Source organism: Myodes glareolus, chromosome 4, assembly GCF_982192425.1.
Source record: "Myodes glareolus chromosome 4, mMyoGla1.1, whole genome shotgun sequence".
NCBI lineage: Eukaryota > Metazoa > Chordata > Mammalia > Rodentia > Cricetidae > Myodes > Myodes glareolus.
In genome coordinates, this window is record NC_142029.1 from 33,057,529 (window position 1) to 33,075,524 (window position 17,996).

Consider the following 17,996-nt stretch of genomic DNA (forward strand, 5'->3'; position numbering starts at 1 on the left):
CAATCCAAGAACAAGGGAGATCTTTCCATTTTCTGGTATCCTCCTCAATTTCTTTCTTCAAAGACTTAAAGTTCTTGTCAAATAGGTCTTTCACTTCCTTGGTTAGCATTACCCCAAGATATTTTATGCTATTTGTGGCTATCATGAAAGGTGATGTTTCTCTGATTTCCCTCTCAGCTTCTTTATCCTTTGTGTATAGGAGGGCCACTGATTTTTTGGAGTTGATTTTGTATCCTGCCACGTTACTAAAGGTGTTTATCAGCTGTAGGAGTTCTTTGGTAGAGTTTTTGGGGTCACTTATGTACACTATCATATCGTCAGCAAATAACGAAAGTTTAACTTCATCCTTTCCAATTCGAATCCCCTTGATCTCCTTATGTTGTCTTATTGCTATTGCTAGAACTTCAAGCACTATATTGAAGAGGTATGGAGAGAGTGGACAGCCTTGTCGCGTTCCTGATTTTAGTGGAAAGGCTTTTAGTTTCTCTCCATTCAATTTGATGTTGGCTGTCGGCTTGCTGTATATTGCTTTTATTATATTTATGTATGATCCTTGTATCTCCAGTCTCTCCAACACCTTTATCATAAATGGGTGTTGAATTTTGTCAAATGCTTTTTCAGCATCCAATGAAATGATCATATGGTTTTTTTCTTTCAGTTTATTTATATGATGGATTACATTGATAGATTTGCGTATGTTGAACCAGCCCTGCATCCCTGGGATGAAGCCTACTTGATCATAATGAATAATTTTTCTAATGTGTTCCTGGATTCGGTTTGCCAGGATTTTATTGAGAATTTTCGCGTCGATGTTCATGAGTGAGATTGGCCTGTAATTCTCTTTCTTGGTTGTGTCTTTATGTGGTTTTGGTATTAAGGTAACTGTAGCTTCATAAAAGGAGTTTGGCAATGACTCTTCTGTTTCTATATTATGGAATACATTAAGGAGTATAGGAATTAGTCTTCCTGAAAGTTCTGGTAGAATTCTGCATTGAAACCATCTGGTCCTGGGCTTTTTTTGGCAGGGAGATTTCTGATAACAGCTTCTAATTCTTCACGACTAACAGGTCTATTTAGATTGTTCACCTGTTCTTGGTTCAACTTTGGTATATGGTACTTATCTAAAAAAATGTCCATTTCTTTTACATTTTCCAACTTTGTGGCATATAAACTTTCGTAGTAAGATCTAATGATTCTCTGAATTTCCTCTGTGTCTGTGGTTATATCCCCCTTTTCATTTCTGATCCTATTAATTTGCATGTTCTCTCTCTGCCGTTTGATTAGTTTGGATAGGGGTTTGTCAATCTTGTTGATTTTCTCCAAGAACCAGCTTTTTGATTCATTGATTCTTTGGATTGTTTTCTCTGTTTCTATTTTGTTGATTTCAGCCCTCAGTTTGATTATTTCCAGTCTTCTACTCCTCCTGGGTGAATCAGCTTCTTCTTTTTCTAGAGCTTTCAAGTTCTAGACCTAGTGCTGTTAGGTCTCCAATGTGTGCTTTCTCCGTTTTCTTTAGTTGGGCACCTATTGCTATGAACTTTCCTCTTAGTACTGCTTTCATAGTGTCCCATAGGTTTGAGTATGTTGTGTCTTTGTTTTCATTAAATTCAAGGAAGACTTTAATTTCTTTCTTAATTTCGTCCCTGACCCAGGGGTGATTTAGTAGTTGGCTGTTCAACTTCCATGAGTTTGTTGACTTCCTGGGGGTAGCATTGTTGTTGAATTCTAATTTTAATCCATGGTGATCTGACAAGACACAGGTGGTTACTAATATTTTTTTGTATCTGTGGGAGTTTGCTTTGTTACCAAGTATGTGGTCAATCTTTGAGAAGGTTCCATGAACTGCAGAGAAGAAGGTATATTCTTTCCTATTTGGGTGGAGTGTTCTATAGATGTCTGTTAAGTCCATTTGATTCAATACCTCCAATAAATCTCTTAATTCTCTGTTTGGTTTCTGTCTGATTGACCTGTCCATTGGTGAGAGAGGAGTGTTGAAGTCTCCTACTATTAGCGTGTGTGGTTTGATGACTGCCTTGAGTTCTAGGAGAGTTTCTTTACATATGTGGGTGCCTTTACATTAGGGGCATAGATATTCAGGATTGAGACTTCTTCCTGATGAGTTGTTCCTGTTATGAGTATGAAATGTCCATCTCCACCTCTTCTGATTGATTTTAGTTTGAAGTCGATTTTGTTAGATATTAGAATGGCCACACCCGCTTGTTTCTTAGGTCCATTTGCTTGGAAAACCTTTTCCCAACCCTTTACTCTGAGTAGGTGTCTGTCTTTGTGGTTGAGGTGTGTTTCTTGTAAACAGCAGAATGTTGGATCCTGTTTTCGTACCCAATCTCTAAGTCTGTGCCTCTTTATAGGTGAATTGAGTCCATTGATATTAAGAGATATTAATGACCATTGGTTGTTGACTCCAGTCATTTTTTTGGGGGGGGTAATAGAGTGTATGAGTTTTCCTTCTTTGAATTGTGCTAGTGAAGGGTCGCTAGATGTCTGAATTATTGTAGTCAGTGTTGGCAATGTTGGATTCCTTGGGATGTAATTTTCCTTCTAGTATTCTCTGTAAGGCTGGATTAGTAGTTACGTATTGTTTAAATTTGTTTTTATCCTGGAATATTTTGTTTTCTCCATTGATAGTGAACGAAAGCTTGGCTGGGTAAAGTAGTCTGGGCTTGCATCCATGGTCCCTTAATTTCTGCAGTACCTCTATCCAGGACCTTCTGGCTTTCATGGTTTCTATAGAGAAGTCTGGTGTAAGTCTGATAGGTTTACCTTTATAGGTTACTTGACCTTTTTCCTTTGCAGCTCTTAATATCCTTTCTTTAATCTGACTGCTTTGTGTTTTGATTATTATATGGCGAGGGGATGTTTTTTTCTGATCCAACCTATTTGGTGTTCTGTATGCTTCTTGCACCTTCATAGGAATATCCCTCTTTAGGATGGGAAAGTTTTCTTCTATAATTTTGTTGAATATATCTTCTGGACCTTTGATCTGCAATTCTTCTCCTTCTTCTACTCCTATTATTCTTAGATTTGGTTTTTTTATTATGTCCCATATTTCCTGAATGTTTTGTGATGAGAATTTGTTGGATTTGCTGTTTTCTTTGGTCAGGGCGTTTATTTTCTCTATGGTGTCTTCATAATCTGAGATTTGTTCTTCTATCTCTTGTATTCTATTGGTTAAGCTTGATTCTGTAGTCTCCGTTCGTTTACCTAGATTTTCCATATCCAGCCGGCTCTCGGATTGTGTTTTCCTCACTGCCTCCATTTCAGTTTTCAATTCTTGAACTGATTCCATTACCTGTTTGATTGCTTTTTCTTGGTTTCCCAGGGTATCATTTACGAATTTACTCATTTCTTCAACCTTTTTGTTATATTTGACTTCCATTTCTTTACTCATTTCTTCCATCTTTTTGTTATATTTCTCTTCTATTTCTTTAAGTGAGTTATTCATACCCTGTTTAAGAGACTCTATTGCTTTCATAATGACACTGTTTTCCACTTCTTCCGGAATAGGGCGTTCCAGTCCTTCTGTCGTAAGATCGCTGGGATCTGGTGTTTTCATGTTGTTTTTCAGATTGTTGGAGGAATTCTTGCCTTGGCGCCTGCCCATCTCTTCCTTCAGATGCTCTCCAATGGCTCTTCCCTCCGCTGGGTCTTCTTCTACTGGATTAGTGTCCCTTGCTATCCAGGAATCACTTTGCCTGCAGTCTTAGCTTGCTGCAGGCAGGCTATTAGAACAAAGGGACTTCCTTCCCTTTGCACTCACCGCCTGCCCCGGCCCGCGGTGCCCACCCTGGCTGAGATGGAGGAATTTAAGCCCCAAAAAAGGGAGAGAGGAGGGGAGGGGTGCGAGGCCGAAAGCTGGGATGGCGTAGCAGGAGAGAGGGATTAGCTGGGGGAAGCTGCCCCATGGAGCAGCCAGGGAGATAAGGATGGCGGGAATACCGTGTGTACCTAACCGGACTTGTATGGCGGTCAACACACTCACCCCTCCACAGGATCAGAGCCCCCTCGCTGGTCAGAAGACTCCGTGCCTGTGGTCTTAGCTTGCTGCAGGCCGGCTATTAGAACAAAGGGACTCTTGTCCCTTTGCACTCACCGCCTGCCCCGGCCCGCGGTGCCCACCCTGGCTGAGATGGAGGAATTTAAGCCCCGAAAAAGGGAGAGAGGACGGGAGGGGTTCGAGGCCGAAAGTTGGGATGGCGTAGCAGGAGAGAGGGATTAGCTGGGGGAAGCTGCCCCATGGAGCAGCCAGGGAGATAAGGATGGCGGGAATACCGTGTGTACCTAACCGGACTTGTATGGCGGTCAACACACTCACCCCTCCACAGGATCAGAGCCCCTCGCTGGTCAGAAGACTCCGTGCCTGCGGTCTTAGCTTGCTGCAGGCCGGCTATCAGAACGACAAAATATTTTTTAATCTCTGAAAAGAATACTTAGCTGAATTATCAAGAAATTTAAAGAAGTCCTGAGATGCTAAAATCAAAATGGGAATACAATTTCAGTAAATTATGAATAAGGCTGAAAGGTGGCTGAGTCCCTGGGAATTTTGGTAAGCTTCAACCCCTCCATGGGTGATTAAAGAAAATGTACTAATAGGGGATGAAGAGATGTTGGTAAGTGCCCAAGTCCGCCATTCCTGAGACACTGCACATTCGGGGAAAATCTGAACCAAGGCTGAGGATGTGTTCCACAAAGCAACAAGAAAATGTGATTCTGTGCCTCTCTTGGGCTCCGCCTTAGATGGTGGGGGAATGCAGTTTTGACAGAGGACTGAACACTGGGATGTAGAGTCAGAATTCGTAATATATGCAAGGAATGAAAAGCATTTAACTAAACATTTTACTTTAAAAGTGTCCTGTGGGTGACAACCCAGCATATGAGGCAGGCACAAACTAAATTTTTCTCTGGGAGAATGTGCCCTTACCCTGTGTCTCAAGGGGCTCTCCCAACAATATCTCCTATAAACAGTCACATGCAGTCAGATTCGCACAAAGAACCAGGAAATCACAGGCAGAACTACAAACAGAGCCACTTATAAAATAAGCATGATTTGTGGGGAAAAGAAGCAAAAAATATAATCTTACAACCCAGTTGAGTGGGAATCAACTGAAATATGAAAAAAAAAGCTGTACACATCAGGATGTTCATGACAAATGGGTCTTTAAAGAAAAAGCAGACAGATGGTGTGACAGTGGATGAGCAGCTGACTTCTCCACTGCAAGCAAGGAAGGCAGGGACTGCGGAATAACGCCTCCAAAATGCGGTGAGACAGTCTGAAAGAGTGTGTTCAGCAGAATCGTCTCTCAAGGAAAGCATTATTCTATTGGGAGGCTAAAACAAACTTAAAAGTTGATTCTCTAAGAAACATATCAACATTGAGAAACTTTTAGCAAGTGATAAAAAAAAAATAAGAAACAAAAGTAAAGACAAAAGGACTCAAAGTACTGTGAAGGCCAGCACATGGTAATCAGATAAAGAAAGATGTCAATTCAAATAATTATTAAAAAACTATTAAAAGATGTTAATTGTGATCTAAATAAGTGCGAAACATGTCCTGGAACTTGACATGTGCTTTCTAATTTATAGGAAACCTTTGAAGGTCAAATGGGTGACCAAAGTAAGGTGACTTACTTGATTAGATGTTGTCCTTGTTTCTAGTGTTATTACACTATTTTGTGTCCAGTGGTGATAAATACATCGATTGATGTCCCAAGTAATTAGACCAGTGAGCAATGGGGAAATTCACAGCAGTCACTGTGGCAGTTGAACACCAGGATAGAAGAACATAGAAGCCTTTCAATGCTGCAGCGCAGATCCACGAGTAAAAACTAAAAAGTAATTAAAATTTAAAAGTCATAAAGGTTGTCAATTTAAAAAAATTGTAGATAATTATTTTATTTTCTCAGAGAAGGTAATATTTTTATGATGAGAAATGTGGGAAGTATAATTTTCAATGTGTTTTCTGAATTTGAGACTATTGAACTGGCATAATCCTGACTTTCACGGGAACATGAACTTTCCCATTTCCATTGATTTGCCCTGTTTTGCTGAATTTAATAGCTATAGCATACACATTTGTCAGTGACTCTTAATAGGTCAGTTGAAGACACACATTGAAGTTATTAAGTGGAAGCAAAGGAATCATAAACTTGAGACCTTCGGCACTAGGGGCAGTCCTAATATCAGGGCATGCTCCGCTGTGAGATCCAAACGGGGACAGCTTGTTGGTTTTTTTCAGTGTTAGTTTCCTTTGTATCACTTGTTATATGTTTGCAGCATACATCCACACTCACTGTGTATACATATGTGCACACAAACACATAATATGGGATAGAACTGGAGAGATGTCGCAGCAGTTAGTAGCATGTACTCCTCTTGCAAAGGACCAGAGTTTGGTCCCAGCACCCATATGGTGGCTCACGATTGACCGCAACTCCAGATCAGGTGGCTGTCTTCTGCCTTCTGTATGTACCTGCACACATGCAAAACACACACGCAGGCACACACACATGAATAAAATGATTTATTTTAGAAAAGACTCTGATCTAAGGCTGTTGTTCTCCAGAAGTCTAGTTCAAATTTACTTAGGGGAAATTCTTTGAGAAAGGGACGTTTATAACAGTTGCCAGTAGAATCTACGATGTTCAATTTAGAAGGGAAGTTTCATATCTAAAACAAAACCAGTTGTCATGGCTTTTTTTAAAAAAGTGGGGCTTAATAATTCTTGCCTTTAACTGTAACTAAATATTTCTTCTTCTTCCACAGTGGCATCATAGAACCATAATACTTATTACGAATTCTGATTTGCTCACATCTTTCCCCTCAGGTTGCCGATGCTTCATCAGTCCCAAGACCTTTCAATGTCTTGCCTGTGAAAACAAAATGGAGTCACATTGGCTTCCATGTTCTCCTGTTTGATCTGGAAAACCTTGTGGAACTACTGCTGCCCACTCCCATCAGTGATGCTGACCATTCTGGATCATTCTATGGAAGTGACATCTTGAGGAGAGCCAAGAGCACAGTCGAGAAGAAAACACTGACAAGAAGAAGAAACAAAGCCTCATGTAGCTCTCTCCAGGCCGAGGCACAAGCCAAGTCCAGTGGGGACAGCTTGCCCCCTGGGGACAATGCCAGTAAACTTCCAGACGAGAGTGATGGCATTAAGAGACAGAAGAAAATGAAGAGCTCCAAGAAGACACGCCCTAAGCCATCCAGAAAGGTGGATGCCAGCCTCACAATAGACATGGCAAAGTTGTTTCTCTCTTGTGTTTTGCCGTGGGGAGTGGATAAAGAGTTCGACAGCCTGTGTACCAGGCATCTCAGCATCTTAAAGCTGCAGGGTCCTGTGTCTTTGGGACTCGCTTCAAACGAAGACCTCTTCTCCCTGATGCTACCCGGGTGGGATGCATGCAGTTCTGAAATGAAGGAGTACTCAGGAGTAAACCTGTTCTCCAGAAAAGTTCTGGAGCTGTCAAATAAATACACAGCCACCCTTCCGAACCAGACTGGAATTCCCAGAGGCCTAGAGAATCACTGTGATGTGCTGCAGCAATCAGATACTATAGCGTATTTACTGAGCAGACTCTTTTTAGTTAATAAGTTAGTAAACATGCCTTTGGATTTGGCCTGTGAAATCGACAGGTAAGAAGCACTAGAAAGAGATGGTTCTGATGGAGACAGCAGAGCTGTTAGGATCATTCTCTGTGCTCAGTGCTGTTATCTTCCTTCTGCTGGGAGATGGTGTTAGAGATAAAACAACTTTTTACATTCAGAACCCATTAAAAAAATTCCCCATTATTTCGTTGGGTTGGAGGATAATTGTAAGTCTATATGTTTTAATATTCATTTAGGTTAGGAAGATGTCTTGGTGTCATGTAAACATGGAGACCTGAGAGTGAGTCTCCAGCACCTACATGAAAGCCGGGTGTGGTTGTGGGTCCCTCTAACCCCAATCTTGGAGATGCAGAGGGAGGTAGATCTCTAGAACTGGCTGACCAGCTATTCTAGCACAACTGATGAGTTCTGGGGCCAGTGAGAGAACCTGTCTCAAAATAGAAGATCAAGGAAGATACTCAGCATTGACCTGTGGTCTCTAATTGCATATGCACACACATGCATACACTTGAATACATACATAATCACAAAAATAAAATGACTTACTCAACAAACATGCATTGTATTCATATGTGCTAGAAAAGCCATAGGGTTAGGTGCTTAGAGAAAACATAGATGAATTGACATAGTCATATATACATATGTACTTACATGTGTTTATACATAAATAATTCCTTAAGAGGTGCTTATGGTAGCTGGAAATGTCGCCTCTTAACTCCTACCACAACCTGCGCTTTGCAGATTCTGCTGGGTTTGTGTGGTTGTGCACAGGTTGTGCCTTACAGTAGGTGCGGCTCACTAGTAATGATGGCAGCTGTACTTTAACACTTGGCAGTTGCTATGTTGTCCCTTTAAATATACGGTTACATTTTTATTCTGATTTTAAGAAATGGAATTCAGTTCACCAAATATTAAAATATGTACCTACAGAAGACAGAGAAAACAAATTTTTGATTGAGGCAGGGACTCATTCAGATAATAAAAACTCTACACATAAAACAAGTAAGGACAGCTGGAGGAAAGGAAGGAGCCAAGGAGAAGTATGTGTGGTCTGAGTGGTGGGGGTGAAAGGGTGAGACAAGTCTGAGATGCTCTTCCAGGACAGAAGTCGACCTGCTTGCTGCAGGGTAGACAGTCTCTGCAGTCTGTTTCCTAAGAGCTCAGGTCAGCAAGCAGCTGTCCTAGAGGCTGTGTGACAGAGCTCCACCCCTCCAGTGCTTCCGGTCTGTTGGGATGGACCTCATAAACTTCACACCAGAATGCTGATGTATCACACAGGCATTTAATATCCGGTTTGCTGGTGTTGATGGGGAGAGAACAGAGATGGGGAGAGGGAGTTCTGCTTCATATGTGCATTTTGATGGTGCTTTTTCTGCTCATCTTGAGCAGTCAAATTCCACCCACTTCTGCTTACGTAACAACAAAATTTAGGTAAATTTAAAGACAACCTTTTTCCTTTCTCTTACTAAGCATTTATACAACAATGAAGTATACTTAAACTACATTATCAGTCTTGAGCCTGAAAACCTAGGAGAGAACCTTGCATCCACTGTGGCACTACTGTGGGGTTTTGAACTAACCATTTAACCTGCCTAGACTTCACTTTCCTTGTTTACAAAGTGAGCTGGGGAATGACTGATGCTAAGAATTATTCAAATTCTGCAGCTCTTAGGCTGTCACTCCCCACCTCCACCCCCCCTCCCATGGATTATGATTCCACCAGGAGGATGTTTTTAATAAACATTCTGGGGTGTTGTAGGTTCAGGGGCTCCCAGCATGCTTACCATTAAAAGGTCTTAGAAAGTTGTCACAAAACTGTCTATGCTTCAAAAAAAAAAAAAAAAAGAACCTACCCATTAAAATACTGGGTGTGCTGGTGTGTCTTTACTCCTAGTACTCCACACGGGACAGAGGCAAAGGCAGGCTGATCTGTGGCAGCCAGGGCTACACAGTGAAACCCTGTCTCAAAATAAAGCAAAACCCCAACTGCCCAGTCAATGAATTCTGGGATGGAGGTGTCAGAATGAGAACTTTTCTAAGTCAGCTCTTCTGAATCTGACCGACTGGAGCCAGGATGCTATGTTTTATTGAGAAATCAAAATAATGTATTACTGGATATGTCATTTCAAATCCTTCCAACAAATTTGTCTATTTTGCCAATATTTTATTATAGTTGTACAGTCTGAGAAAAATTCCTGTATGCTTTCCAACAGACTGCGTGACTGCACTGAGTTCTGAAGAAACAATCTGTTTCAGCATCCTTGACAACGTCAGGAACAATGACCCAGCACAGGACTTGATGGTGCTTGGGGAGAGTTCCCTGGTGGATGTGAACCTTAGGTCTCTTAAATCAGTCGTAGCAGTCAGATTCCTCGCTCTATAGTAGCGAGACCTCTCCTGTAAAGGGAAACACAGTTCATTGTGATGAGCTACGATTATTTGAAGTTCAGTTGAGAATGTAGATCGATCAAAGCTGAGAAATTAAATGTAGAAAACAATGACGAAAATAAGTCGTGTTCAATCCCCAATTTGGTAAGGTAGTATTGAACATGCATCTTCAGCTTATCAAAGAGTTTGCCATACTTTTAAACTAACAACCCTTAAAACTTTTTCTCAACAGACCCTTCAAAATGGAGTCTGTTCACAACAAGGGGAAATTTCCTGGAAGTGATATTTTGAATATGTCAAGCTTCTATGGTCACCTAAAAAATGGTAAGAGAATTAATGACACAGACATATATTTCTTTCCTATAAAATAAAAACATAGTTCTGTAACTGGATGGCAATGGTTAAATACATAACTGTAAAATGCATAAATTGCATCTATTGGGTGTTAGATAGCTGAGATGTCTCAGCAGATGTAATGTTTGGATAGTAAAGTCCTGTGTGCCTTATTGGAAGATTGATCACATCCATCGCTTTATTACACCCTCCCGAAAACTACTATCAGAGAGTTTTATTGCTATTTCAGGAGGTTATTTTTATGTGTGTAACTTTCTCAAATTCTCCTGAGTAATCGTCTCAGTCTTTAGATTGCAATTTAATGCAAAATGGCTGATATATCTCCCATTTGCCTCTCCAAGTCTTAGCATCCTCAGTTCTGTGGCTCCGTTCCAGAACTTTGATGCCATTGTCTCATGTATTCTTCAACTTCATATCCCATGTGTGAGCTTTCAGTCATCCCAGAGGCTGATTCTTCCAACTACCCGTAGTCACACCCTTTGGGTGACCCTTCACTCTGACATGGCTACAGTAGGTCCCTACCTAACCATTCACTATTCCTACCCCTGCCTCTTACACTCTATTCCCAACCCTTCTTTTTCACTTGGGATACAAGCTACATCATTTCCCTAATCCCAAAACCTTGCCCAAGTTGCCACATCCAAACATCATGTCCTGGTCCAGAATGAAGTTGCACCTATTTTTGTCTCTTTATCCTTAAGCAACACGACGAGTAGGTCATAAGACCTCAGCATTGGTCCTGCCTTTGTCTGGATTGTCCATACTTCTGGTGTCCACAGAGCCCTACCTGCTGTCCTTCCATTCACCTTCATCCTCCCATACCTCCTTCATCCTTCCCCACCTCCTTCTATAGCATCCTACCTCTTCCACTGTTGTACCATTCTCCAGACACTGTTACACTAATAATGGCCTTTTTCATTTCTATGACAGCCTCATTCATTATTATGTCTAGTGTCTAGAAAGACTTGTGCAGTTAGTGTTTAAGGAAATTGACAAGTGAGTAGACCTAAAGGATACATGCCGACTAGAAGAATGTTTGAGAAATGAACGAAATAGGCAAGTGGGACTCAAGTTCCCCTTCTGTAGATCACGATGCACACACACATTGAGACAAATCAAATACCCTTCTTCCATAGCAGACAAAGAAATGAGATGGGTGGGGAGGTATAGGAAAGGACTCAGTTCTTGGCGATTGATTTTTTTTTTTAAATCCAAATCCTGAAGAGTGAAATAACAGCGGAGTTCTCTTTTTCAAGGCTTGACAGGAAGCAGTGCCCACTCCTGTTAGCAGAAATGGCGGCTGAGTAATGCTGACAAGACTGGGATGTTTTCTTTTCATCTTTACCCCTGACGTTGCAATTAATTCTATGAATCCCTGACACTGCCAAGAAAAGTTGGCTCTGGTATCTCTATCATATTAAAATTTTAACATCGCATTAAAGCACACTGTGAAGTGCCCCACGATGCCAGTAAGTAGTTACAGTTGAGACTAAGCCTTAGCTTTGAAGGTGAAGTCACAAGGTCAGCAAGATGAGAGAGGAAGAGAGGAGGGAGATCAAAAGGAAATCTCCTCTTCTGCATCGTGGAGATGTGGAAAGTGTGTTCAGAATGTGGCTGTTCTGGGGCACAGGTCTGTGTACCATGATTGGTTTCTTCAAATTCTTACTACACACTCCTTTAGGAAAAAAATTATAGTAGTAGCCAAGCAATTTATTATTAACTCCTTTTCTGTTCTTAATTTGCTCTATACCTTGTATGTTTATTCCATCACCATTCTTTGATTATTAATGCAAGTTAATGGAAATAGACATGTGTAACAAACACATACGCATACAAAATGTATGTATACTATGTATGTGTGTGTAATTTGTTTCAATATAGGATGATTGATAGAAAATATAATGGATAAAAAACTAATCTCAATAACTGTTACTAGAATGTCAAACATGAATCAATACCTTAACTTTAGCAGACAGGTGTAATTGCAGTTTCCCACTACAGAAAGCCTCCACCATGCCTCCCTATCTTCTGTCGGGACTGAGACCTGCATGATGCCTTCACTCATCAGAAAGCCTTAAGCGACTGATATTTTTCATTTCGATGATTATATATGCATTTTCAATTAACAAAAGGGCACTTTTATTTCTTATTAATTGCTCTTTTGTGTGGTGAACTGTTAGTTTCTGTACGGATCAATGCACATAGAGCAAGCCTTTCCTCAAGGTTAGAACTTCTCACTGGATTTAAGGCAGAGAGGAAGGGTATTGAAGAGGACAGCCTTGGAAGAAACAGTGCCTCACACACAGCATGAAGCAGTAGTGTTTTACCCATTGGTAGGAGAGGAATGACTGCATGCGCACAAGCCAATACAGTCTCTGATTTTACCTGTGATGGGTGCTGACTTATGGCAAGCCTGAAGTCTTTGTACAAGGAGTTAAGAAACAGAAAACTCTGGTGCTCTGTCCCAGTTTGGCAAAGCAGTAGAAAGATGAATTAAGTATGAAAATAAGCAAGGTGTGACAGTCTCTGTCTAATTATTCTGGCTTGAAAGTCATCTGAGATACTTTCCCAGAGTATTTTTGACTGTCAGTTCCCATCCTTGGACCTGCTAAATCCCTCTCCACCGTAAGGTCGGACCTGATCATTGGTGTCTGTAGAAGCAATCTTCCCCAGGTGGTCCTACTGTGCAGACAGCATCAGGGACCAAGCCTGAGTGGCATTACTAAATTGAGTTTTCTGCGTGTCTAGGTAGGAATGAGTACCACACACCCGAGGCTGACATCTCACTTTTGAAGCTAATCTCCTGCTGGAGAGACCAGGCTGTACAGGTATGACATCACCCGCGTGCCTCTTGCTATCAGAGGAGATTCCTGCTACTAAGATTCATTGAGTCCCCTCTTCCTTGAGAATGTAAGTAGGCAGTTATTCTTATCCTGCAAGATGACTTTCTAGATCATTCCCTTCGCCAAGCTTGAAGTATAGGCCGGGATCAGGCAAAGAATAGAGATGTCCCAAAAGGATACACAAAGACCAGGGCCTAGAGGAGTACCCATGAGAGTTGGGTTCATCCTAGCATGGGTAGCCCCTTGTCTGATGTGAATTCTCTTGGAAGCAGAGTTAGTTATTATTTGCTTTGTGACTTGAACTGGCCTCTTCGGAGGCATTTCCTTACATAAAACTAGCCGATTTAGAGAGCTGCTTTGTACAATGTTCCTTCTACAATTCTCTTTCAACTTCTTTGGGTCCCTGGCAACTGCTGGTGGCTCTGAACAATACAGAAGTTTTCTGCACCATCTGAGAAACATGTAAACAGTGTAAACAGTATCATTAGACAGAGTCATTAAAAACACCTCTCTAGTGCCCTTTCCGAATCTTGCATTTTTCTAAAGAATGAAAGGCTGACATTTGTGCCCAGACCTTTCCTTGATCACGTCTTAGTTTTTATTGTTATTAGTTTAGTTTCATGCATGCGTGTCATGAATACTGACCACTGTCACCTCTGCTCCCTACCACTCTTGTCCACCCTGCCTCCTCCCCACAGATTTCCCTCTCATGTCCCTGTCTGTTTGTTTGGTTTTGTGACCTGATAAGATCAGCCGGGACCATCTGTGTGACCATGTATGTGGAGACAATTGGAACCTGTTGGGCTCAGCTCTGGGCACACAACTAAAAACAGTAACTTCTGTCTACCAATAGCTTAGAGTTCCGAGGTGAAAGATAGGGCCCTTAAACCTCTCCCCGTGTCCTGACTGAGGGTTGATAGGGTAGGTCTAGTGTGGGCCCAGTGCAGGTGACTACAATTGATAGTGTTTGGGTCTATGGAATAGCACCTTGTAGTTTGTCACCCTTTATTTTGGCTCATCTCCCTTGTTCTTTTGCAGTGTTCCTTGAGCCCTAGAGGGGGTTCAATAAGTAACTTGTGTAAGGACTGGGTCTACATCTGCGACTTAGGCACCTATGAGTCTCTCTCTCTGCATCATTACTATTACTCACAAGGAGAGACATTTCATGTGACTTTTAGCAGAATGGGCTGGTATTATTTATGGGAAAACTCAATGTTCTGGGCTTTGGGTATCTTTTTACAAGACTGCTTATAATTTGAAATAATATTATGTAATTCACAAAAATGAAAACTCTCCCAGGTAACTGAAGCAATACAAGCTGTCCTCTTGGCTGAAGTTCAACAGCACCTGAAGAGTTTGAGAAACACACCCGTCAGCAGTCAACCAGACCCGGGGGCACAGCACACCATCTGTGAGAGGATGCGCACCTCGTCCAAGGTGGGGTGGACTGAAGAGATAGAGCTACCGTATGTGGGAACCTCCTCCCCTCTGAAAAGTAAGTGAGCAGTTTACCTGTTTGTTCTTTCATTGAGCGTTCCTACTACTGACAATGTGTTGGGGAGTATGAGTTTACAGTGTATTGCTTCCTCAGGAGCGGAACCACACACTCCATATGGGATCTAGTCTCTTAACAGTTTGTTCGCATCAGCATCAGGCTATTAAAGAACATCTGACTCTATCATAGTTATAGGTGTTTTGTAGAAAGAAATTTGTACTGTATATAAATAAAAATAAAGTGAGGGGGTGCCAATGAAGACGTGAGTTCTAATCTCTAGTACTTCCATAAATATCTGGGCTCAGCAGTGTGTATCTATAACCCTGAAGAAAATGTAGGGCTCCATTGTGGCTGTCTCATTTCTCATAAGAAAGGAAATCACCAGGTTTCTTGACCGATCTGTATGAGGTGCATATGAGAGGCACCAGGAACCAAGAAATGTGGAAATGAAGTGCCGGATCTTTGAACACCATGATTTTCCAACTTTATCGTTTTGCAGTGTCTTCTTACATTTCATGGTGTGTATTTCATCTGAGGTCTTAATATTTGTACACTTGTGCATCAAGTAAGGATGGAGCACCTTATCTGAGTTTACATTTGCACATTGAGTACATTCTGATTTTCTCTGAATGCAGAGCTAAAAGGGATATCCATCTAACTAAAGGAAGACTTTGATGTATAGCTAAGTACCTCATAAGGAATAGCTTCCTTTACAGTACTTATATACTAAATGGATCTTCATTTAGCCTCAATAGGGTCTCTATGCCCAAGTGAGAGGAGGTAAGTTCTTTATGGTCATAGCAGTTGCCTAGGAAATCTCCATGTGATGTTGAATTAGCAAGGAGCAGAAACGCAAAGAGACACATCATGGGGGACCTATGTGTCAGGCGCATCTAAGGTGCTCTCTCTAAACAGAACCTCATGTGAGTTGACAAGTGGTGTCTCTTTTCTGATTGTGTTGTTCTGTGTTTGGAACTTAAGGACAATGGTGCCTGTGTTAACGCTGGTGAGATGACTTGACTCCTGCATCTAGCACTGCAGCATCAGGGCTAGGAGTACTGTGGTACTCCCGGTGTGCTAAAGGTAGAGGAGACTCACTCTACATAGGTTGCCCTCAAGGTCTACATTCAATAATGTGTATTTGAATAATCTGCAGATTTTTCTATTTTTGATTAAATTAATCCCCAGAAAGTTGATAAGAAGCATAAAAGTTCACTGACAAGAAATTCTGGATTCAAGATAACACTAATCATGTGAACACTGAAATGATATTGTCAAATTGAGGTTCTGATGAGGGTTTGCTATTTATTGCCTTTAAATATTTCTATTTTTATACATTTTGTAATTGATGGAATGATGAAGTACTAGCATGGTGTATATCATTGATAAACATATTGACACATGTGTTCGGAATTTTGCATTATTCTCTAAGAAAGGGTCTCAAATATATCATCTAGGCAATCTGAACTAAAAGGCTAAGACCAAGAAGGGCTAGTATAGACTGATAGTCACTGGTTTACAGTGCCTTCTCTTTAAAACTTGGAGTCAATATTTATATATCACATCACTCATTGGTTTCTTCTGTGCACTGTTCAGTAGTTGGAGATGTCAGAGAACAAGCTGGGGTTCTCCAATGAGGGATACAAATGAAAATCAAACTTAAAATGTAGGAAAACCAAGCCACCCTGGTGTTCAACATTCTTATGAACTTGAAACTCCGAGGGTGAGCTATAACAGAGTCTGTGGAGCACAGGGGAGAAATTAATTAGCCAGGATTTGAGAGTCAAGAAACCTTCCTAGATGTAAACAGTTCTAAGCTGGGACTTGAAAGAGAAGTCAGCTAACAAAAGGTCAAGGTGGAGGAGGCAGCTGTTAATTGAGATCACAAATTCTTTTGGGGACTAATTTTTCTTTTCCTTTAGAGATGTGTTCTTTTTGAGTCCCATTGCAACCATAACCTGCCCTCTTTATCCTCAGTCTTCCAGAATAACAGTGGCATTGATAATACCATCATCATTCACACAGTTTAGTGTGTTCAGAATTCTTTGTGTAGTCTAAATTATTTAGTAACATTCTATGCAGACATGTGTATTTTCATACCATTATGCTGTGAAGAAAACCAAACCAAATCAGCCATCCAACCAGCCAACCAACTAACCAACCCATCTGTGATGTGTGATGGCTGAAGAGAAGCACCCAGCTCACCTGTCCCCCTCCCAGGCACACTCATAACTGGCATCAAACCAGATGAGGAAGAAACCATGGTCATTCTCATCACTTCCCTTCATTACAATACTAGCAACTTCATCTCATTAAGACATATCAAGCAAGAGAAAGAGATAAAAGATTTGCAATTATGAAAGAAATTACCTCTATTTTCAAAAAGGCTCCACAAAGATTATTAAAACTAATGAATGAATCCAGTAAAGTTGCAGGATGCAAGATAAACATACAAAAGTGATATGCCTTTTGTGTAACAGTAATGAATTTGCTACAGAGGAAATAATGAAAGCTACCCCAATGAGTGAGCCTAAGTATTATTAATAATTAGTTCATTATGCTTATATGTTAAAATTATATGTTAATAATGATAATTTCTACTAATAAACCTAACCAAGGAAATAAAGATGTTTATGATAAAATTATGAAACACTGATAAAAGAAAAGATATATATTAAAATATGTTCATGGATATTTATTAAAACATGTTCATGGATATATATTAAGTCCCATGTTCATGGACAGGAAGAACGAACAAACGCTTCAATAAATAGTTCTGGGAAAGCTGTTTCAGTCCATACAGAAAGTTTAAACTGAAGTCCACTGCTCACCCTGTAAAAAATTAGTTAAATTAGATCAGTGCCAATAGTGTAAGATCTTACAGCCTGAAACTATTACTGAAATAGCGGGTATGCACATCGAGCTATCGGCATGGACGCCAGTTCCAAGATAGGACTCTGAAAACCCAAGAAGTCAAAGTGAGTATTATACCAAATGGGATTATGCCAAACTAGACAGCAAAAGAAACAGCACAGCAAAAAGAAAACAAAATGGAGTAAATATGTGCCAACTATTTACCTGATGGAGGGCTGATATCCAGAATATATGAAGAACTCCAAAAGTCTAACAAAACAAATAATCTAGTAGAAATATGGCAGAATGATTTGAATAGTTTTTGAAAGAAAAAAATACAAACTACCAGTCAATGTATGACCATCATTGAATAGCATTAACTGTCAGAGGAATGCAGCAGTGTAAAGGAGGTGGAGCTTACCCCACTTAGAACC

At 40.7% G+C, this 17,996-nt stretch overlaps 1 protein-coding gene across 4 annotated transcripts in view; it reads left to right on the top strand.

Annotated features, from left to right (window-relative positions):
* Window positions 1-17,996, top strand: part of Wdr72 (WD repeat domain 72) — a 185,623-nt gene that overhangs the window by 96,788 nt on the left and 70,839 nt on the right. For all 4 annotated transcript variants that reach the window (XM_085689386.2, XM_048424310.3, XM_087905376.1 and 1 more), the window contains 4 exons: window positions 6,842-7,656; window positions 10,250-10,341; window positions 13,120-13,199; window positions 14,514-14,709. In XM_085689386.2, the coding sequence (XP_085545512.2) occupies window positions 6,842-7,656; window positions 10,250-10,341; window positions 13,120-13,199; window positions 14,514-14,709 (1,183 nt within the window). The remainder of the gene's footprint in view (window positions 1-6,841; window positions 7,657-10,249; window positions 10,342-13,119; window positions 13,200-14,513; window positions 14,710-17,996) is intronic.